The 23,014-nt window shown below is 43.9% G+C and overlaps 4 protein-coding genes across 8 annotated transcripts in view; 1 reads left to right on the forward strand and 3 right to left on the reverse strand.

Annotated features, from left to right (window-relative positions):
- The window catches only part of LOC103977914 (uncharacterized), a 30,595-nt gene extending 30,127 nt beyond the window's left edge, over nucleotides 1–468 (reverse strand). For all 5 annotated transcript variants that reach the window (XM_065123133.1, XM_018823906.2, XM_018823907.2 and 2 more), the window contains exons 1-2: nucleotides 374–468; nucleotides 12–280 (exon numbers count right to left, since the gene is read on the reverse strand). In XM_065123133.1, coding sequence (XP_064979205.1) covers nucleotides 12–280; nucleotides 374–455 — 351 coding nt within the window. In that variant the 5' untranslated portion in view covers nucleotides 456–468. The remainder of the gene's footprint in view (nucleotides 1–11; nucleotides 281–373) is intronic.
- Nucleotides 469–704: 236 nt separating this feature from the next.
- On the reverse strand, nucleotides 705–11,779 carry LOC135620304 (protein cornichon homolog 1-like). The gene is made up of 4 exons (XM_065123169.1): nucleotides 11,548–11,779; nucleotides 1,452–1,633; nucleotides 1,214–1,336; nucleotides 705–1,130 (listed from the first exon to the last, which is right to left on the reverse strand). Exons 1-4 carry the CDS (start codon nucleotides 11,611–11,613, stop codon nucleotides 1,073–1,075), a joined length of 429 nt encoding a protein of 142 aa, XP_064979241.1. The 5' UTR covers nucleotides 11,614–11,779; the 3' UTR covers nucleotides 705–1,072.
- A 463-nt stretch (nucleotides 11,780–12,242) lies between these two features.
- On the reverse strand, nucleotides 12,243–18,401 carry LOC135583056 (pentatricopeptide repeat-containing protein At4g22760-like). Its single transcript, XM_065123179.1, has 2 exons — nucleotides 16,105–18,401; nucleotides 12,243–12,815 (listed from the first exon to the last, which is right to left on the reverse strand). The coding sequence occupies exon 1, from the start codon at nucleotides 18,233–18,235 to the stop codon at nucleotides 16,625–16,627; it is 1,611 nt and encodes a 536-aa protein (XP_064979251.1). The 5' UTR covers nucleotides 18,236–18,401; the 3' UTR covers nucleotides 12,243–12,815; nucleotides 16,105–16,624.
- A 224-nt stretch (nucleotides 18,402–18,625) lies between these two features.
- On the forward strand, nucleotides 18,626–21,895 carry LOC135620311 (cation/H(+) antiporter 15-like). Its single transcript, XM_065123185.1, has 4 exons — nucleotides 18,626–18,939; nucleotides 19,023–20,030; nucleotides 20,341–21,492; nucleotides 21,584–21,895. Exons 1-4 carry the CDS (start codon nucleotides 18,703–18,705, stop codon nucleotides 21,620–21,622), a joined length of 2,436 nt encoding a protein of 811 aa, XP_064979257.1. The 5' UTR covers nucleotides 18,626–18,702; the 3' UTR covers nucleotides 21,623–21,895.
- Nucleotides 21,896–23,014: the final 1,119 nt, after the last annotated feature.

Here is a 23,014-nt window from a genome sequence, read left to right on the forward strand (position 1 = left end):
TAGGGTCACACCAGATTGCTGAGATTGGAGATCTCGATGCAGTCGTAGGAGAGGACCATGACGAACTTCGAGACGGCGACGTTATCGGATTGGAGGAGCAAGGAGAGATGGGAGTGCTCGACGGGCTCGACGTGGAGGCGAACCGGATCGGAACCGGAAGCGGCCGGCAAGGACGAAGCGGAATCGAAGGGGTCGCCGCATAGGTCGGCGAGCAAGGCGTTGCTTCGGACGAGGCATTCGTCGACCACTTGTCGGAGCCTCTCCTGCTGTTCTAAAAGCACTGGAGGAGATCAAAGAAAAAGATACAAGAAGGACAAACTTAGAAAGAAGGAAAAAGAAACCGAGAACGCGAGGGGAAAGGGAGGCAACTCACGAGACGCCATCGCCGGCCGGTCGGTGGCCACAGATGTCGGTACCAAGATTTGAGTTCTTGAAGACGGTAACAAACACGGCATATGTAACGCAGCATTTCCGGGTCGGATCCGATGAACTATAAGATCCAATAAAAGATTTCCAAGATTTAGATCCGGGTCTTAAACGGATTGGACCGGGGCTCAACGGACCGGCCCGGTCCGAATCAGGTCGAGTCGGGGACAGTTGAAGCACTTGACCAGGCGCCAAATCCATCTTCAGTCCAATAAAACAGAGCCCAATTCTGACCCTTGAAGGTGAAGCTACATTAGAGATTATGAATGAAAAGTAAATGGAAAATATACAAGCACAGAAAGAAGCTCTTATAAATATTTACATTTTTGTTCGACATCAAATGTCATCACAGGAATGAGTTGTAAAAATCAAAAGATGACCCATATGAAACAGAAAATAAAGGACTGTCGGATGGATTACTGTCATGTACAAATGATTTCAGGAATCATTTTGAGTGTCTTGCACTCATTTCTGATTTTTGGGCTTGCCGAGGCTATCAGGCAAATGCCCTGATAGTAAACATAAAGCAAGCTACAAAGCAATGATAGATTAGACGGCCAAACAGCAGATGTTGTGCTGCAGAGTTGAAGATGATGGTGGTCCTGTACTGTTTATACGCTTGCAGCCGAAGCGAGAACAAGGAGCATCAGGAACTCCTGACAGTCACCAACTGCTCATCAACTTCCAGTACGCTCCAAAGCATCCTACACAGCATTTTGCAAGAACAGAACAATCAGTACTACCTTCAGCTACCTCTGCATCGGTCTGGGTTGAGAATATCAATTACCAAAATAGAGACATCAGAAGGAGACCGACGACACTCACTACTTTGAACAAGCGCCTTTTCTTTTCTCTGTTAATCTGGTTAAATACCTCAGTTACATCAATTAGATGCTGGCGACGCTGATACCTAAGAGAATAGAACGGTGCCCAGCATGCAACAAATTCTTGAATTGGAACATGGAAATTTGGCATTGTAGTAAAGATTAATAAATGCAAATGCTGAAGTAGAGTTAGCAACTTACAGTCTGAAGTTGTAGTAAAGATTTGGTACGCAAAACAAGAACATTAACCAATGCCCAGATAAGAGAAAGAGTAGGCACAAGGATCCTTGCAAGACAAACTCTGGAACTATCACTTTATTTATCTGCGATGCTGAATCATATGGATTGATACAGTCAAACTCTAGGTCTGCCAAACTCATAAGCTGCAAAAGATAATGCAGTGTCAATATAAGATAAACCTGGAGCTTTTATTTTCCTGAAGCAAAAAAAATTTGTCAGGAAGCATGAAAGGCTGAGTGGAACGTATGCGAGTATAAACATATCAAGTATAGAACGTGATTATAAACAAAACAAGTGCACGAAGCCTTTTAAAAATGAGATGGTGCAAAAATCTGAATAAAAATTATATAGAATGATCTGCTGATTCCAGCACCAAATAAGTTACATCCATGCAAAATAGAGAAAGATTCACGAGAACATTCAGCAAAAGCAATAACAATGAAGTACGCTTCTGGTAAGCTAAACTCCAGCTCCGTTTGCAAGATTGGCTCGATATGATCGTTAGCAACAATATTCTATTGTCCTCGGTGCTACTGCACCAGGTTGTTCCTTTCCTACCCCCATAACTTAATGTCAATGGAACCAGTTGCACCATTTGCGGACAATGTTTGCCACGACTAAGCAGATCTGATTGGAACTGGCACTGCCATAACTTAATATCATCTCCGTTCTTACGCTTCCACTACCAACCCAACTGGTCTTTCCATCATAATCAAAAATCAAACATCATATATACTTTTTAAGCGTTAGCAACTTGATCCTAGTTTGGTCATGTAAAATGTCTTTTCTCCTTTTTTTTAATCTATTTGGCTCATCAGTACATGGGTTTTTCCTAGTAATGACCTCAACATAAAATCCCATTTGTCTCTCATCTAGTATTATACAAACTTGAATAATAAGCCCCTGAAATGCATGGGGCTACACTATTGTACATGGACTAAAGCAAACTATGGAGTCTGAGAGCATCCAAGATACTTCTAATGCAACTAAATAATTGAAATAGTTAAGAAAACTTACACATGTAGTTCGCCTGGTTAGACCTGTTCACTTATATGATACAATCAAATTTAGTAGCTCAAGCAATTCTGAACCACAAATCAATCTCTTTTATCTAAAATATAAAACATGGTCTGGTATTCGATAGGGCATATTTTGGTACCACCCCCACAACAACAATCAGCAGCCACATCAGCGCTAATGCGAAGCCTCAGGGCTGATATCGTACATTGCGTCGACGTGACACCTCAAACTCAGATGGGACGGCCGCTTGTTCCCACGTTGTCCGAGACAGTACGAGATAACACCGCATAGCACAAAGCTACTCTAAAAAGCTCAGAACAGCGTTGCGGTGCGGATCCATGCAGGTCAATCGATGCTTGCACAATGTACAAGCCAGTCGCCCGAGGAGTCGACCGCCATTAACAAATCACGTACGACCGATCCTCGTTTGCAAGTATAAAAACCAATCCCCTGATCGGCGTCAAGGGGAGGACCTCGAACACTTCAACTCTACTTAACCCCACTCAACACTGACTTATGCTTCGGAGGGGTCGAGTCGGGAAATCCCCCTCTCGACTTCGGCCTATGTGCAGGAACTTGACAGGGGAGGAAGAGCAACTTCTTGCTCTACCTCAAATCAATTCTAGAGACGAAGCCCGAACCAAACCTGACGCCAACCACCTCCGTTCGAGCATCCATGTGGGCGACTTTGCGCACTTGGGATTGGACAAAGCCATGTTGATCCATTAGCCACGGCATAAGGTTCCCCAACATTTTTTGGCGCTAGGAGAGCCTGATGTCGCAAGAGCGTCCACCACCAAACAACCCCAATGAATGGCGTAGCGAGAAGGCACCCGCCACCATCTCCACCTAAAACCTCGAAGGGCAGCTCCCCACTCTACCACATATGGATGGAAGCGCCTCGGCTCAATCTCCGGGGCGCTATTGGCATTTGTTCAACGATCCTAGGCTTTTGCCTCCCGGGGCTAGCGCGGGGCAATTGGTCATCTCTGTCGAGGCATTCCTCAACCTCACCCACCAGGTGCAAGCATTAGCTGGGATGATGTAGACCATCACACCCCTCATACCCCAGCTAGCTCAGTAGATGGTTCTTCCCCCATGGTCATTGCCCGTGATCCAACCTACGCTCATCCCTACACCTCACAATTTCACCCTGGTCGACCAGTCACCTCTGGCTCCAAATGCCCACCCCCCAACTGGGGAGCAATCGGGACACCTGAGCCCAACAATAGAGAGCAACGTCCCTGTGCCCAAACGCACTATCGTAACCTTCATCGAAGCCAACACCATATCGTCCAACTCGGTAGACGACTTGTTCCGTGCCCAATTGCAGTTGGTGAATCGATGCCTGGACGAGGTTCAAAGAGAATTCTATAAATCGAAGGAGGCGCTCGAGGAAAGTACCTTGGTTGGGTCCCCCCTTTGCCCGAGAAATTCAGGACAAGCCTATCCCTCTTAACTTTCGCCTCCTAACACTGGAGGCCTATGATGGTGGCTCCGATCCAACGAAACACATCGTCACCTTCGGGCCCAAATGGCCCTCCCTATATGGCACTTCCGATGCCCTGATGTGTCGGGCATTTCCTACCTAATGACGATTTGTACATGTGATACATGATGTGGACGGATGATCATGGGTCGTGTGATGTGTGTGACATGTGATGTGATTAGTATTATTATTATTAGGGCCTGCAAGCCTCAAATTTATTTCTCATTTATTATCGAGCTTGAGTGCTTGTGACTAAGTTGTAATTATACGAGGAGGCACAACGGGAGCGTGGAGGCGATAGTGAGACTTATGAGGTCGAGACGGACGATCACGACGCATGGAGATGCACCGAGATGCCGACGGAACCAATAAGAATGAGATGGACGTTCATAGGGCATGGAGATGTGCCGTTGCACACATAAATCTTGATGTGAGTGATTGGGCCCATTGGCTCGAGCTTGATCACATTAGGATGTGGTCCATGATCAATTGGTGTGATTGCTCATGTGATGTGTGATTGCTTGTCCACCTACTACATACATGTATATATATTTGTATGCGATGTAAATATATATATATATATATATATATATATATATATATATATTAAATATGTATGTGTATGACACATCATATTAGGAGACCAAATCAAAAATCCCCTCTCTCGATAATATTAAGTCGGTAAACGTGAGGCAATTAAATTGACCCACGTGGCCTTCCATTGTTATAGGTAGTGACCGATTTCTGACGTAGGTTGAGTTGGTCGAGTCACTCGAAGCTTACCTATTTTGTGATTCACTATCTTGCCTACAACATAGAGATATCGCTAGTGACCTGAGAACATGGTATGCTTAATTGAGTCACTCAATGGCATATTATCAAATCAGACTCATCTTGTAACGATGGTGATGACTTATCCGAACACTATGTTGTTAGGACCAAGTCGGCACTAGGGGAGGGGGGTAAATTAGTATTTTTGAAAAAATAGTGCTTGACTAAGAGTAAGCGAACTAAGTAATTAACTCAAAAAGTAATAGCAATGATAATGAAAAGCATAATAGAAATTACATACCGAGTTTATAGTGGTTCGGTCGTCGTAACATACATCCACTCCCAATTCCTCTTTTGTCGAGGCCACGGGCATCCACTAACTACCCTTACAACTCTATTATCCTTTTGACAGTCTCAGGAGAGAACCTTTACAACTCCACTCACTCCTCTCTTAAATAGAAATTAATACTTAGACGAGAGAAGGAGAACTCTCACAAGATTACAATAGAGTTTTCCTTTATTTTTGTTCTCAGTTCTCGTGTATACTAAGTAAAGGTGAGAAGGGTATTTATAGGCCCCAAATGGATTCAAACTTGGAGCCAAAATTAGTCTCATCCCGGGTCTGCAGGGTACTAGCGGTACTACCGCCTGACACTCTGACATTGGGCGATACCACCGCCTGACAAAGCCTCGGAGATTGGGCTCTGGCGATACTACTGCTTGATAGCATTAACTATCGGCGATACCACCACCCAGACCTCCTGGGAGGCTGAGCCTCAAGCAGTTCTATCGCCCACCCTGGGCGGTGCCACCACCTGACGTGGCTTCGGGTCACTGAATGGGTCTTTTTCTTGGCTCAAAATAATCCCTCTTTGAGCCCAGTTGACCTATAATTAAGTTGGCATGGTTACACCCAAAACCAACTCAATTAGCCCTCTAAACTACTTCAATCTAGGCAAATTATTATAAGCAAGAATATTAAGTTGTCCGACATGTCATTGGTTCATTCGGCGCTTTGTCCGAACCTTTGGTGCATCGTCCTCTCTTGTGGTGTATTGTCCGTTCGGCATGTTAACCTCCGCAACACCTGATCTCCTTGGTGCAATGTCTGATCCTTCTGCCCTGATGCCTGAATTCATGGCACGAAGCCTTCTGCTGACACGTCGACCTTCCTTCGGTCCAACATCCAATCTTCTGACATGTTCCATTCTGGTTTAACTTCTGATTCTACTGCTTTAATCGATTTATCTTCCCTGATCGAAGCTAATCCCGCGTCACTTAAACGCACATTAGATCATAACTTTATCAATTAGTTTCTTCATCAAAATATAAGACTAAACAATCTCCTCCCTTTTTATGATGACAACCAATTGATGATGAATCATGATCTTGATTTCTCGGATTTTTATGACGAGTTTTCTTTTTAAATCAAGATTATTTCCTATGATTCCTTTTATTTACATAAGAAGAGATATGTCAAAAATGACTCGTAGTCTTTCGGTATTCATGACTTGATCTTTTATTTTTTATGACTGAAATATTGATGCAAAATTTTTTCTTGATATCTCATTTATCATGATTTGAAAATTGATGTAAAGGAAAAAAAATTATAATATTGTATTCTTCCCTTCTTTTTGACAATGATAAAGGGGAGAAAAACTTGCTAGCTTACACATCGCAAAGAAAAGCAAAATTGTTAAATTTGTACATCTCAAGACAAGCAAAGAATTGCTAGCTTGCATATCTCAAAAGAGAAGCAAAAATTGCTAAACTTGTAAATCTCTAAAACTTGCTAGCTTGCATGTTCTAAAGTGATGTAAAACTTGCATGTTTCAAAAAACTTGATAGTTGCACTTCTTCTTTTTGTTGATAACAAAGGGGGAGAAGTTATGATGATGATCATGGTATGATGCACTTTAATGTTTTGAAATTATGATTATGTATGCAATACTCATGATTTTATTATGATGATGTATATGATGTATTGCATATGATATGATTCATGATTAAAATTGTTTTAACTTGGATTTGAAGGTTATCATTTATTTAAATGATACTTTATTTCAATATGGCATATTGATAAGGGGAGTTTAGTTTAAACTTCGTCATCAATTGGTTATCATCATAAAAAATGGGGAGATTTTTGAATATTGGATTTTGATGATGAAATCAATTGATGAAGTTAAGATCTAATATGCGTTTGAGAAACGCAGGACTAACCTCGATCAAGGAAAGACAATCCGATTAAAATAGAAAGAATTAGACGTTGGGTTGGAGTGGAACATGTCAGGAGATTGGACGTCGAACTAGAGGATCGGTCGACGTGCCAGCAGAAGGACTTCGTCTCATGAGTTCAGGCATATTGTTTAAGTCCATCTATGGACTAAAGTAAGCTTCCCAAAGTTGGAATATAAGATTTGATGATGCGATCAAATTTTATGACTTTATTAAGAACGAAGATGAGCATTGTGTGTACACGAAGATAAGTGAGAGCACTATCACCTTTTTTGGTGTTATATGTGGATCACATCTTAATTATTGGGAATGATACAGGGATTCTCTCTACAGTAAAGGCTTGGTTATCTAGACACTTCTCCATGAAGGACTTAGGGGAAGCATCCTATATCTTAGGGATTCGGATCTATAGAGATAGATCTAAGAGGATGCTTGGCTTATCCTAGTCCAAGTATATATACATAATTGTCAAAAGATTTGGTATGAAAATTTTCAAGATATGTCTCATACCAATGAGACATGGGATGTCGTTTTCTAGGAGAATGTTCCTAAAGACTCCTGAAAAAATAGCACACATGGATAAGATACCCTATGCATCGATAATATGGTCTATCATGCTATGTACTAAGCCTAATATAGAACATGCTTTGAGTGTCACGAGTAGATATCAAGAGGATCAAGGTTTAGAGCACTAGAAAGTAGTAAAGTGTATCCTTAAGTACTTGAGAATGATTAAGGATCTTTTACTGATATACGAAGGAAGTAGCCTCAGAGTTGAGGGCTACACGGACTCGAGCTTCCAGTCTGATGTCGATGAAAGCAAGTCTAACTCAAGGTATGTGTTCACCCTAAATAGAGGAGCAATATGCTGGAAGAGTTTCAAGCAAGATACTACTGCTAACTCGACCACAGAGGCAGAGTACATTGTTGCGATAGAGGCAACAAAGGAGGAAGTCTGGATGAAGAATTTCATCACAGATCTGGGAGTCATGCTAGGCAGCGAGGAGTCGATTTGCTTACCTTGCGACAACTACAGAGCGATTGTTCAAATGAGGGAACCGGGTCTCGTCAGAAGTGTTATGAGGAGGTTCCAGCTTATTAGAGAGATTGTGGCCCGAAGAAATGTAGCAACAGAAAGAGATCCAACTAAAGATAACATCGCAAATCCACTAACAAAGTCATTATCTAATAGGGATCAGACACGTAGGTGATTGACTTTAAGTCAAGTAGGAGATTACTAATCATAGGTGCCTTGCAAGTCAATCATATGAGTGATGGCACATGTGACATGACACGTAGTCTTTTTGCTTATTATTATTATTGTATTTTCTCATTTTATATTGCTTGTTGCATATATATATTGTGATGTTCATGGATCTGTGCAATGGGAATCGGAACATGATGAGATCACAATAATAAAACTGATTCACCTTTAAACACATACCCTAAATAATCTTGGTCATAGGTTACTCGAGAGGGACATCGAAATAACTAGACAGCTGGTGTACTGTATATCCATCCATATGATGGAGGCGACTAGTCTCATAGTTGCTCATGTGGGGACACTAGGGATATAGTGCAGGTGCTCATTAGAGAATGAGTTCACTAATTGATTCGCTTACGGAATATTGGATGGTTGATGATACCTCATTGTCAGATAGCAATTATATCGTTCCAGTAGTGTATCTGGTCCTTAAACTTGAGACACCAAGGATGTCGTGTATGAGTACTCCACTCTTTGATATCGGACTTATAGGTTTGGAAGTTCTAGATCTAGTACAATTGATCATTAGGAGTGGCAGCAAATCTTACGAGGGTTATTGAGTGATGATAGAGGATCATCCGCTCTCGGTATCATGAGAGGAATATCCTGTGTACTATTACTCAGACAAATCCTGGGCCAAGGTCATTCGGATTGAGAGAAAGAGTTCTTCAGGAGAATCCGATTAGAGCGAGACTCGAGAAGAAACCGTATGAGCCTAATAGCATCATGCTCAATATACAGTCTTTAGGATATTAGATGGATGAAGGACTATAGGTATACGATAACTGAGGATAGATAGGTCCAAAGGATTGGATTCTCTTGTATCGTCTCGGGACTACGGCGTACGTCCGTTGTCGATGAGCCAAGTAAATTATTATGAAAATAATAATTCACTGAGCCAAAAAGAGTTATGATATGTATGACTTACGGCCAGCTCGATATTGGGCCTAGAGGGTCACACACATATGGTAGGCATTCCGACGAGTAAAGGTTCAGATATGAGATATCTGCCAGAGCCCCTATTTTATTGAATATCCAATAAGCCCATGAATTATTGGATCCTATGGATGAAATCCAATAAGAGCTAAAAAGAGATTATTGGGTAAAAACCCACTAATCTAAGAGGTTTAGGTAATTAGATGGAGATCAAATACCCAATAGGGTAAGATCCATTAGGGTTAAGTTAACTGGGGCCTCTATAAATAAGAGAGAATCAAAGGCCCATAGGTTGGGGCTTCCTGGTTGCTATCTTCTATTCTTCTTGCCACTTCTCCTCCTCAGATAGCAGGTGTAGAGATTTGGGCAACAATTGGAGGAGCGTTGTCACAGCCCTACTATGTAAATCACCGCTAGAGATGAGGGCACTTGAACTCCTTCATCCAATCCCACAGATCTATAGAAATTCAGGGATATACAATCTCCCTAGGTAAAAACACAATCTTTCATATATGTAGTTTTTAATTTTGTAAGTTTTGCGCACCAATCTTCGCACGACGACGAACACCTTTTTAGAAAATTTAGGGTTTTTGTTTTCTATTATTTCGCTATGCATGTGATGTCGCCCCTAAATTTCCGAACACTAAGAGGCTTGGGTAGCTGGATAGAGATCCAATACCTAATAAGGTAGGATCCATTTGGGTTAAGTTGATAGGAGGTCTCTATAAATAAGAGAGAACCAAAGGGTCATAGACTAGACTTCTTAGTTGTCATCTCCTATTCTCCTCTCCCCTTCTCCTCCTCAGCAAATAGGTGTGGAGATTTGGGCAATGATTTGAGAAGAGTCTTCGTAGCCCATGCCGTGTAGATCACTGCTAAAGAAGATAATGCTTGACCTCCTTCATTGCCTCCCACAAATCTATAGGAATTCAGGAATATACGATCTCCCTAAGTAACATAATTATCTCACTCATGGTTTTCAGTTTCGTGGGTTTTTATGCACCAATCTTCGTACGACGATGAACACATTTTGGGAAATTTAGAATTTTTGTTTTATATTTTTTCGTTGCGCATGTGATGTTGCCCCTAGATTTCCTTACAATATTCTGGTACCACCCCCGTGACAATAGTCAGCAGCCACATTAGTGCCAACGCGGAGCCTTAGGGTTGATATGGTGCATTGCGTTGACATGACACCTCGGACTCGGATGGGATAGTCACTTGTTCCTCCGCTATCCAAGGTTGTACGAGATGATGCCGCATAGCACAAAGCTACTCCGGAAAGCTCGGAACGATGCCACACGGCGTGGATCCGTGTAGGTCGATCGACGCTCGCACAGGATGTACAAGTCAGCCACCCAAGGAGTCAACCACCATTAATAGATCACGTACGACTAACCCTCGTTTGCAGGTATAAAAGCCAACCCCCTGATCGGTATTTGGGAGAGGACCTCGAACACTTCAACTCCACTTAACCCTACTCAACACTAACTTATGCTTCAGAGGGGTCGAGTCGGGAAATCTCCCTCTCGACTTCGGCCTGTGTTCAGGAACTTAGCGAGGGAGAAAGAGCAACTCCTTGCTCTACCTCGGATCAATTCCAGAGGCGAAGCCCGAACCGAATTTGACGTCGACCACCTCCGTTTAAGCATCCATGTAAGTGACTTTGCACACTTGAGATTGGACCAAACCGTGCTGATCCATTAGCCACGACATAAAGTTCTCCAACGGTATTCACTTCCATCAAATTCTTTACGAAGGTGCACAAATAGTACTTCACTATGAAGTAAAAAATCAAAATCTCAAATAATACAACTGGCAGATAACTTGTTTCCCCATCTTCAGATAAACCAAACCCTCGCACTTGTTTCCCCATCTTTACGAAGATGCACAAATCTTATCTGGTTAATCTAGTCATGAAGCTAAAGATAGACAATAATACAACTGGCAGATTACTTGTTTCCCCATCTTCAGATAAACCAACCCCTCGTAGAGACAACTGAAAGTTGATGCATGACAGCAACTCAGATAACATTGCATGACGTGAAAAAGGAAAATCGTACGTTTTAAGAGTTCCAACCCAAACAAACAGCTTCTGGCCTCTCGCAGACTTGAAGAAACGACAAGGAAAGAAAAAGAATAGGTGCCGGAGTCGATCAAAACAATAACAGGAGGGGTCCAAAATAAGATTAAAAAGAGAAGAAAGAGAGGGAGATGGAGATGGAGATGGAGATGGAAACGACCATCCCCTCAAAGTTTGGATCCTCCCTGCTGCGGTCGTTTGAACGAAGGTAAAGATCGAAATTTTAGCGGTCTCAGCGGGAGGAGAGGTAAGGCGATACCTGGTAGATGACGAGAACGAGGAGGAAGACGAGGAGGAAGAAGGCGGCGAGCCAAACATACACCATTCTGCTTCCAGCCCGCCGATCACGCCCGACGACGCCCCTAATCGCTCCCCGCCTATATATCCTCGAATCGGACACCGACCGCGCCGGGCGGAACCATTCAAGGGGACCTGTGTTTGTTTTTTTGAAGGCATAGGAAAAGATAGGGAAGAGAGAGAGAGATTCCAACAGCCGTATCTAAGTGGCATTTCCCTTTTATCTGCACTATAATTAGAGAGTGGCGCTCAGCAATGGTCACGGTTGTCAACCTTAGCGAAGATCACGATAACTATCCGTAAGGGTTTGAATCAAATTATGCCAGGATTCAAAATTTTACTAAAACAAGATAAGCTTTGATATTTTGAAAGAAAAAAAAAAGTTCTAAAATACCAACATGATTAGGAAACCTCGTAATTATATTTTTCAACCAATAAATTTTCTATTAATTCTTGAAAAACTGCATTTTTCCAATATTGAGAAAATTGAATTTATGCACAGAATAACATGTAAGTATCAAACCCTAGCAATTATCATCATTTTCTTCCGAGCTATTCAGTTTATTAATTTTAACACTATCAAACCATGCGATGTAGAATACCTAATGAGCACATCTCTCTTTTGCCAACCACTTGCATTGGCAACGCCTTTACAAATAGTCATAAAGTAAACACTTGTTATCTGGTTATGTTTGGTTGTTATACACTCTCCGGAAAACAATGTTTTATGAAAATTCAACAGCAAACAAACGGAAGTATTTGAAGCATCCAATCGTTCATGCACAGGAAATATTCCGAGCTAATTTAGTGCCTTAGTTGCAGTTGCAGAGACCTATGTTGTCTGCTTCAGCCCCAGGACAACTGCGTCGCTTTATTGTTTCCAGGAACAATGCCACTGCCTGCTGTGGTCAACCATCAATATATTCTACCCAGTAACATTTTAACAGTTTACCAACTAATTATGGTTAGTCCAGAACTTAGAATTATTCACGGAAAAGATCCAGCATGTGATACCCAGAAGTTGCCGTCAAGCATCAGTCTAGGAGAAGAGTTTTCTTTATCGGTCTGCAGAATCGAGGATTCATCCTCATTGGAATCTGGATGGCACAAAGCTTCGAAGCGTAAGCTGACTACATCGTTTAGGCTTGTTCTTGTGTGTATTCCCTTCTCCGCTTATCTCTAAAACTATGATCTTCCCCCGCAAGAAGCAATTCCATTTGTGAATTTATCCTGTAACAAATCCATTTCTGAAATTTTAGGCAATGTTTAGCGAGAAAAATGAACGATTAAGCTGCCTTTACCATCGCATAAGGTGTTACAACACAAACAGTAGCAACAATGGTGCAGAAAATGTAACAAGTTCAGCTGGACGCAATATAACAAATTGAAGAATGCATTAGTTAAATCTTATGTATCTCATTGGCAGGCTGATAAGACCCTAGGGTTTTATCATGAAAGAAAAGGGAAAAAAAGGGGATGATCACTTCGAGGGAATCGGCCTCCTAGGGTTTGTTAAAAGACTGAATAATATTTCATTGCTTTCCGAAAAGAAACAATTATATCCCTATAGAGTTCCACCCTGAGTCCACCAAGACTTGGACTCTTAATAATAAATAAATATTAAATAAACCTCTATCCGACTCTTATCGAACTAAACAAACTCAACAAAACATTATTCAAAAGCTCAGAAAATAAAGGGGATCCTAACAATTCCTCCCTCTTCAAATCAACCTTATCCTCAAGGCTGAGCAACATCAAACTCGAGGAGTTTCTCTTTCAATACTTCAGTCACAGTATTTGCAGCACATCACAACCGATTGATCAAGTAAGTATGGCCTCCACTTCTTGATAGTATTAGCAATAGGTTGGCCTTTCGGTTGATAGCCATTCAATTTCAAGCACAACTTCGAAGTTTTCCAAGTATGGCAAAAAGAAGTCTACAAGCAACTCTTGGCCTGCAAAGTCAATTTAATCTTTGAGCACTTGCTATCACAGGTTAAAATTCGTCCATCGGCGACCTTTACTTCAAATTTGTTATAGTCTTCAATGTGGTAGGCCAATCGGTCGACAACCTTACTGTCCATAAAATTGTTAGTACTACCAGTATCAATTAAAACTGTAACATGTTGATGTTCCAAAGTTTTTCCAACTTTCATAGTTTGCGGGTTAGAGTAGCCAACTAATGCATGCACTGTATGTATGATAGGTCCAACATCGTCATCAGAATCAATACCTTCATGATCGGAGTCCACATTGTTAGCTTCCGGTTCCTCCTCAATTGGTTCAATCATAAGAAGTTGCCCTTGTTTACATCGATGCTCCCTACTCCACTTTTCATCACAGTGCCAGCACAAACCCTTCGCTGATCTTTCCTTGAGTTCTTCTCGGGTTAGCCTTTGAGTGTTAGAGTTCCAGTTGGGAACAGATGGGGTGGGTGGCTTGTTGATCATTTGTTTGTTGTCACTTCTGTTTCGACGATTTTCCCTGCTGATTTTTTCCTCATGTAAATGTGTAAATGATATTACGGTTATCATAGTGCGTGGTTGGCGAGCTTTGACTTCATACCAGATATCTGAATTAAGTTCTTCGATAAATGTACCCATCAGTTGTCGTTCAGACCTGCTCTGATATTCCAACACTGTAGAAGTCTGACAAATTTTAGCGAGCTGTCCATCAACATTCTCGTATTCAGATGGTCCAAAGCGAACAAGAAGCCCTCACTTGAACTGCTCCCATAGGTTACTCCATGGGAAGTTTCGTACCAATTATATCATTAGATTGTACTCCCATCTAGTTGGATTGAGGCAATTTCCACCTTGGATTCTTTTGGGGTTATGTGAAAACGAAAAAAAAATTCTGCCCTAGAGATCCAATTGGTTGGATCCCCATCTTCCAATCTTGGAAATTCCACCTTCATGCGTGGATAGCTTGTGTCTTGTTCTTGGTTCCTTCTTCCTATGTCTCCAGATCGATTCAATGTAAGACTTGAACTTTCATCTCGTTAAAACTTGTTGAAGCTCTCAAATAGACTCTTTTTAAAATTATCAAGGGTTTCTTACAGTCGGTTCTCAATTTTGGTTTTCAATGCTTCGATGTGGGCTTTTACTGAGTTGTTTGTAGTCATTGCGTAAGACTGCAAATCTGTAATCTCAACTCTTATTTCTGGTGTCGGGACAAGGGCATCAACACTGCCCTATTTAGTGCAGTTGATGTGACACAATCGGTGGCAGCACTGTGGGAGTGAGGGGTTGCTGTGAGGATGCAGGGATATAGTTGTGGTCACTGCATGGGAGGCAACGATGCTTGCTGCGGTCGTTGCGTGGAGGGATCGCTGCTGTTGAGAACTGGGAGGTAGCAATGGTGGTGCGGTTGGGGGCAGTGCCACCGAGGGCTCGCTGTTGCGGTGGCTGCGATAGTTGAGGACTAGGCTGTGACGACGCGGATAGAAGGCAGCATTGCCCTGTCTCTGTCGCACCGCAGAAGGAGGCGCTGGCGACGCCGAAGGATCGCAGACGGTTAGGAAATAGCGACGGCTGCAACGACGCGAACGGGAGGCAGCGTTGCCCTGTTTCTGTCGTACCGCGGAAGGAGGCGTTGGCGACGCCGAGGGATCACGGGCGGTTGAGGAAACAACGACGGCTGCGACGGTTAAGGACTAGGTTGTGGCGGTTGCAATCGATGCCGACAACGAAGAGGGGAGGAAACAACGGCAGTTGTAGCTGCGACACAAGGGGAGGCAACGATGGTGATGCAACTAGGGCAGTGTCGCCGATGGTAGAAGTGACGAGGGGGGTCGTCCGCTGGTCGGGAAACAACGGCCGTAGCCCTTCTCGCTCGAGCAGGGTGAGGCAGCGAGGAGGGAAGGTTGCTAGCCGGGGAGCAACGGCGGCAGTGGAGAGGTGAGTTGCCCTATCCGAGAAACATCGATGGTGGTGGAGAGGGGAAGGTTGCTGGCCGGGGAGCAGCGATGGCGGTGGAGTGGTGAGTTGGCACCGACGGTGGTGGAGAGGGGAAGCCAGGGTTCTCGATCGAGAAGGATTAGCGTGCATGGCTGTCGGCTTTTTTTTTTTTAGATGATGATAAATGCAGCGAGAATGCCGAGGATCGCTGCTCTGATACCAAATGATAAGACCCTAGGGTTTTATCATGGAAGAAAAAATAAAGAAAAAAGGATGATCACTTCGAGGGGATCGGCCTCCTTGATCACTTCGAGAGGATTAGCCTCATAGGGTTTGCCAAAAGACTGAATAATATTTCATTGTTTTCCGAAAAGAAACAGTTACATCCCTATTTATAGAGTTCCAGCCAGAGTTCACCAAGACTTGAACTCTTAATAATAAATAAATATTAAATAAATCTCTATTCGACTTTAATCGAACTAAATAAACTCAATAAAATAATATTCAAATGCTCATAAAATAAAGGGATCCTACATCAGGGTTTGAAACTATTTGGTCAACCACAACTTGTAATGATGAAAAGCAATGAATAGCAAAGTCAAAGGAATAGAGTAGCATACCTGACTCTCCGGAGGACTGATTGGATCATGATAGACAGGTGGACATGAGTTTTTCAAGGACTTTTGAGGAGTTGACATGAGTTTTTGAATGACAAACTTTTGAGTGGTGGAAGAACTAGAACTTTAGAGACAACAAACATCACCAGAATTTAAATGCTCTGAATCTTCGTCCAATTTATATCAGAGTAGATTCTGTCCAGCAACAGTATTTCAGTCACAACACAAGTTGAAACTCGTCAATGTTGATGGTAAACTGTCAATGGAGTATAACACCACCCATGTAACAACCTGGTGGTGCATTTTCCGCAAACATTTTATGAGCAGACCTGCTCAGAATTTGAAATTCCTGCTGAATGATACATCATCTACTTTCAAAAGCTAAACATGTCATGGGCATCATGGAAGTGCATGCAATCTACGAATGCATAACATCTGAGAGAATGACTCCATTGTTATCACTAAGGAATTGTTTTGCAGCCGTCGCATCATCTGGCATCAACCTAACCAAAAGGAGAGGGACCTATGTTGGTTCTACCCAGCTACATCCTGGCATCTTATATAATCCTTTTGCTTCCATCATCTTTCTCAGTCTCTTAGCCTTCTCCCATTTTCCAGCTTCGGCATAGAGACCAGCTAACAGGAGATAATAACCGCTTTCTTCAGGCTTCATCTTAAAGCAATTCCTGGCAGCAAGCTCCCCAAATTCTATGTTGCCATGTAACCTAGAAGCCAGAAGTAAGGCTCCCCAGACACCCACATGAGGCTGCATTGGCATCTTCCTGATCAACTGATAAGCTTCTTCCAACCTACCACTGCGACCAACAAGATCCACGATGATTGCATAGTGATCCACTGACGGTGCAACTTTATGCTTTTTGGACATAGAAGCAAAACATCTACGGCCTTCCTCAACCAAACCAGCATGGTTATATGCTGTCAGAAGCCCAACAAATGTTGCTGCATTTGGGGAAACCTTTTCATCCAACATCTTTTGAAACAATTTGATTGCATCATTGGATCTCCCATTGATACCACACCCCAAAATTATCGCACTATAAGACACTAAATCCCTCCTCCTGAATCCACTGAAAAGCTCAAAAGCTTTGTCCATGCCACCACACTTAGAGTACAAATCCACAAGAGCAGTCCTCAAGTGATCATCCAATTCAATTCCCAACAAGCGCATATACTCCTCGATCCACAACCCAAATCTCAAATTCCCCAACTGCGAACAAGCTGATATAACGCTAGAAAAAGTCATCTCGTCTGGCTCAACACCTGAATCTGGCTTTCGCATCCTATTGAATGACTGAATAGCCTCTCTAGGGCATCCATTCTGCGCATAGCAAGCAATCATCGCGTTCCATGCATAAAGATCCTTCTTTTCCATCTGATCAAAAATCTCCCACGCAGATGCAACATCACCGCACCTTGTGTACCCAGAGATCATCGTAATCCAAGAAACATTGCTTCTGACAGGCATTTCCTCAAAGAACTCCCTCGCCATCCCCATATCCCCACGGTTAATGTACCCGCTAATCATCCCATTCCACGAAGCAGGGTTCCTCTCTGGCATGCAATCGAATAATTCAGCCGCACTGTCCATGTCCCCAGCTTTGGCATACCCCGATATGATCGAATTCCAGGAGATCACATCTCTTACGGGCATCTCATCGAAGACTCTCCGAGCGGCCTCCAATTCTCCTGCTCTCATGTGCATGGAGAGGATCGAGTTCCACGAGACGACGTTTTTCACAGGCATTCCGTCAAATATCTTCCGCGCGGCTTCCATGCCATCGAGCTTAGAGTAGAGGTCGGCGAGCGCCGTCTGAGCGTAGACGTGGGAGTCGAAGCCGAGTTTTTGGAGATGGCCGTGAATGGCGGCGGCGAGGGGCTTCGAAGGAATTCGAGCGCAGGCCTTGAGGGCGGCTGCAGCGGCGAAAGGATCGGGGCGGCAGCCGGAGCGTAGCATGTGAGCGTACAGGTAGACGGCGCGGCGGGAGCGGCCAAGGTCCGCGGCGGAACGGATCGCCTGAGTCCACGACGACAAGGATGAAGAGGAAGAGGAGAAGGAGGCGAGGCGGCAGTGGCGGCTGGGAAATGCTCGTTTGGCCGTCCACGGCACCGGCATGTCTTGGGCGAAGTCGATGACGTAAAGATGACGGCGACAGAGAGTGCGAGAGGGACAAAAACTTCTTGCGCTGCTTCGCGTTCCGACTATCCTCCATCAAAGACGAGGGCGACGAGGAACGCCAGAACGTTGAGCGTGGGCACGACTCCGAAGTCTACGCTTCATCTACGTGTTTCTTGGGCCGCCAAGCCGCAAGTCATGTGAGTATTTGTAAGACTCTTTTTTTTATTATTGAAAATGACAAATTACGGAAATAGGTCGGCGTCGTTGGTCAACTGCCAACCGCAACTACATCGTCAAACGAGGAACATGATTGGATGAAGCTGACCGTTCCTCCCTAGCCTCGTAGAACCTCCTCCCACCTCTTAAATTTGAGGAGACCGGTCACCACCACTCACCCTCTCGTTTCTTATCCATCTCTGCTTCTCTCTCTCTCTCTCTCTCTCTCTCTCTGCGCGACAAGGAAAATGGCCATCTCTGCCGGAAAGGAAACCTTCCTCGGTTACTCACAAGACCGAGTTAACCCCATCTTTTGCCACCGAGCCATCATGACCACCTCCTCAGGTATCTGGATCGGCGACAATCCCCTCAACTTCACCTTGCCCACCCTCATTTTTCAGATCGTTATGGTGTTCTTCATCTACCGGGCTACGCACGCCGTCTTCCGCCTATTCGGCCAACCCATCCACGTCTCCCAAATCGTGGTAGTTAATCAAAACCCCACATGCATGATATCCGCCTTATGTACCGCATGAATTATTTGCATCTTCTTGTTGACGTGATGCAGGCGGGAATTATATTAGGCCCCAGCATCCTTAGCCGAGATGCGAAGTTCGCGAAATCGATCGTTTCTCAGAAGAATTATGAGAGTGTGGTCACCATATCCATCATTACCTACATGTTGTTCTTCTTTGTGATCGGCGTCAAGGCAGACCTTGGCGTGATTCCCAAGGTTGGGAAGAAGGCGGTGGCCATCGCAATATTCAGCACCCTGCTCCCCATCGTGTTTATCTACATCACGGCCCTCTGCCTGAGGCATAAGATCCCTCCCCGATTCATACAGGGTCAGCTGATCCTCCTCTTGACCGACACATGGTGCATCACGTCGTATCCTGTCCTGTCGTGCCTACTCAGCGAGCTCAATCTCCTCAGCTCCAAGCTCGGCCGCCTCGCCATGTCGGCCACCCTCATCGCCGCCATCGTGCACGTGATTGCCAACTCCGCCATCGTCACGTACCAGCTGGCCATCAAGATCGGCAACCCGCTGCAGGGGGTGACGGCACTAGTGTCCTTCTTCGCCTTGATGGGACTCATCTTGCTCGTCCTGAGGCCGATCGTGCTCTGGCTCATAAGACGGACGCCGGAGGGGGCACTTCTGGACCAGGTGAGCTTCGTGGCGGTAGTAACCATGGCAATGGCGTGCGGGATGCTGAGCCAGATGATCGGGTTCGACCTCATCGTTGGACCCTTCTTCTTCGGGCTGGTGCTGCCTGGGGGACCGCCGCTGGGGTCCACTCTGGCTGAGCGCATGGACAGGTTGGTGATGGGATTGTTCCTGCCCATGAGCATGGCTTTTGTCGGAATAAGGACGGACCTCACATCGGTGGTGGACATTAAGGTCTGGTGGCTATTCGAAACGTTTGTGTTGGTGATCACAGTGGCTAAGTTCGTGGGGGTGATCCTGCCATGCCTCTACTGCCGGATGCCGCCCCGGGAAACCGTATCTCTTGGGCTTATGCTGTCCGCCAAAGGCCTTTCTGAAGTATATTCCCTCATCATGTGGGCGGAGAACTTCGTGCGTACGCAGCCACCAACTGCAATCATGCATGCATGCATGTTGATTAGGACCGGAAAACACGTTGCTAGTTTTTCTTCTACGATTCCGTAAATTATGTTTACTTTTCTTCTTCAGGACTTCTCCTTACAACATGCAGGTCACCAAATGCTAACCTAGATGAAAATTGATATCGAGGAACTCAGATTTTTTGAATAAACATTGCAACATTATTATTCTCAATACCATCGCCGTCACAGTACTCATCCACCACCATTCGCACTGCAAACGCTAACCAGGATGAATTTTTTGTCTATGCATGTGATCGCAGCTCCTGGAGAGGCAGGAATTCAGCATGGTCGTCATCACCATTCTCATCTTGGGCGGCATCACCACCCCTCTGATCAAGTATCTGTATCGCCCGGAGGACCGCTACGTGGCACACAAGCGCCGCACTCTCCAGCACGCCAACCCCGGCGACGAGCTTCGCATCCTTACATGCGTCCATCTTCAGGACAACGTCAAACCCATCATCACCCTCCTCGAGGCCTCCGGCACCTCCCCCGACTCACCCATCTGCGCCTACCTCATCCACCTCATCCAGCTCGTCGGCCGGACCGACACCGTCCTACACCCCCACAAGCGCCATAACCATTCCTCATCCGCAACTGCCCTCTCAGAGACTGACCACATCGTCAACGCCTTCCGGCTGTTCGAGCAGGAACACCCGGATGGCTTGTCGGTCCTCCCTTACGTCTGCATTTCCCCTTACAACACCATGCACGACGATATCTGCTCCCTCGCCCTCGACAAGAAGGTCACCCTCGTCATCCTCCCCTTCCACAAGAGCGCACTTGCCGACGGTAGCATCAGCTTCGTGAGCCCTTCAGTCCAGGCTGTCAACGTCAACGTGCTCCAGTACGCGCCCTGCTCCATCGGCATCCTCGTCGACAACGAGTTCCCCGGTCGCTGGTCGGTGATTCGCCGCGTGGCGGTCTACTTCCTGGGCGGAGCCGACGACCGGGAAGCTCTGGCCTGCGCCATGCGCATGGCGAAAAACGCGGCCGTTGGGCTCACGGTGGTGCGGTTCCTCGCGCCCAAGGAGTTGCGAGAGGAAGGGCAGGAGGAGAGGATGGACGACAAGATGCTGGAGCACTTCCAGCACCAGATGGTGGACGGGAAACGGGTGGTGTACAAGGAGCAGGTGGTGAAAGACGGGGAAGAGACGGTGGCGGTGATTCGCGAGACGAGCCCCGAGTTCAGTCTGTTGATCGTGGGGCGAAGGGAGGGGAAGGAATCCCTGTTGACGTCAGGGATGTCGATATGGAGGGAGTACCCGGAGCTAGGGGTTATCGGGGACCTGCTGGCGTCGACCAACTTCGGCGGCCGGGTGTCTACGCTTGTGGTGCAGCAACAGGTGAGGGTGACGGGACCAGCGGCGCAAGCCGCGGACAGCCCCAAGGTCGCTCCAACTGTTGTGCAGGTAGAACCGGAACCCGACATCTACTAATACATGACCTGATGAGAGTTAAAGTAATTAGATTATATCTTTCTTATCGCTTAATTATTATCAGGTAGTTGATTCTTCTTCTGTGAGTCACGTGAATGATTGATCCGTGAGGTGGTACGAGGTTGAGCAAGGAGACCATGCTGATGAAGGTTTTCCTTCTCACATTGTTCTGTATTTTGTTCTGAAGCCTTTCATTGTTCAGCTGCAGCTACTCCGTTTCCTTGCAGCATTTAGATGTGTAGATCAAGAAATGAATCATGTCTCTGTTTGAGACACGATGTCCTAGCGATTAGTGCATCATTGAGTCATATGTTTGAGTTTGGATACGAACTTACTGTATAGAGTTTAAATGTAATGGATCATGTGATCATATTCATGTGTTTTGAACTTATTGGACTCACTTTTTGAAACAGAGAAAGAGGAAAAAGAAATAGATTTTGGATAGACATCACGGGATTCGGATAGACACGCAGCGTGCTTGTTGTATATGGTTTGATTACGAACCGGATGTAATTTATTCTTTCTAGTAGCTTCTCACAGTATCATCAAGTGACAGGCTTCGTGATGTCTATTCTTTCGTTTTATCTGTTGATAATATTTATAATATCATGGTTGATTGAAAAGGTCAAATTACATACAGGTTTAGCTTATAACCTGTAGGTTTAAGCTTTTTATATTGAATTAGTGTTTGATATGATATATATTATGGATTGGACTAGTCATTATAAGATTCTAATATGGTGTTAATTTTTTTTAAAAATAAGATAGTCTCATATCACTAATGATAAAAAAAAATTATAAATATCAATGTCAATTTTAAGCATATTTTATTGTAAAAAGTATAGTCCTTAAATACAAAAAAATTAATAATAAATTTGAATATAAGATTAAGTTGTAATAATAGACATACATATACAGTAACCAGAAGTGATAGTTGAATTATAATCGACAATCTTAGGGCTTAAATAAATTTAATCATGATTAAAGTGAGAAAGTTTGAATTGTAAACATTAAATATAGAAAGGATAATAAACTACTTATGTATGGATGAAGTAATAAAAAATTAAATAGAGATGAAAATTAAAGATAAATATTATACTAAAAATATTAAGATACTTAATTAAGATTGAATAATGATTATAGACCAAAAATATTATCATTTTTCAATGATATTAGATTATATTGAAATTACTATAATATTAAAATTATATTAACAAAAGAATATGAAATGAGGTCTAATAAGATTGAAGTCTACATCTCAATATAACCTCTTAAGTACTTGACCCGTCTTACCCACCTGATAATCTATGGTCATGTTAGGATCTTTTTTTTTTTTTTAGCTTTTGAATAGTATTTTGTTGAGTTGTTTAATTCAATAAGAGTTTGATAGAGGTTTATTTATTATTTATTTATTATTAAGAGTCTAAGTAATTTTGGGTGTAACTCTATAAATAGGGATGTAATTGTTTCTTTTCGAAAGAAATAAAATATTATT

The sequence above is a fragment of the Musa acuminata genome, chromosome BXJ1-3 (assembly GCF_036884655.1).
Source record: "Musa acuminata AAA Group cultivar baxijiao chromosome BXJ1-3, Cavendish_Baxijiao_AAA, whole genome shotgun sequence".
Classification (NCBI taxonomy): domain Eukaryota; kingdom Viridiplantae; phylum Streptophyta; class Magnoliopsida; order Zingiberales; family Musaceae; genus Musa; species Musa acuminata.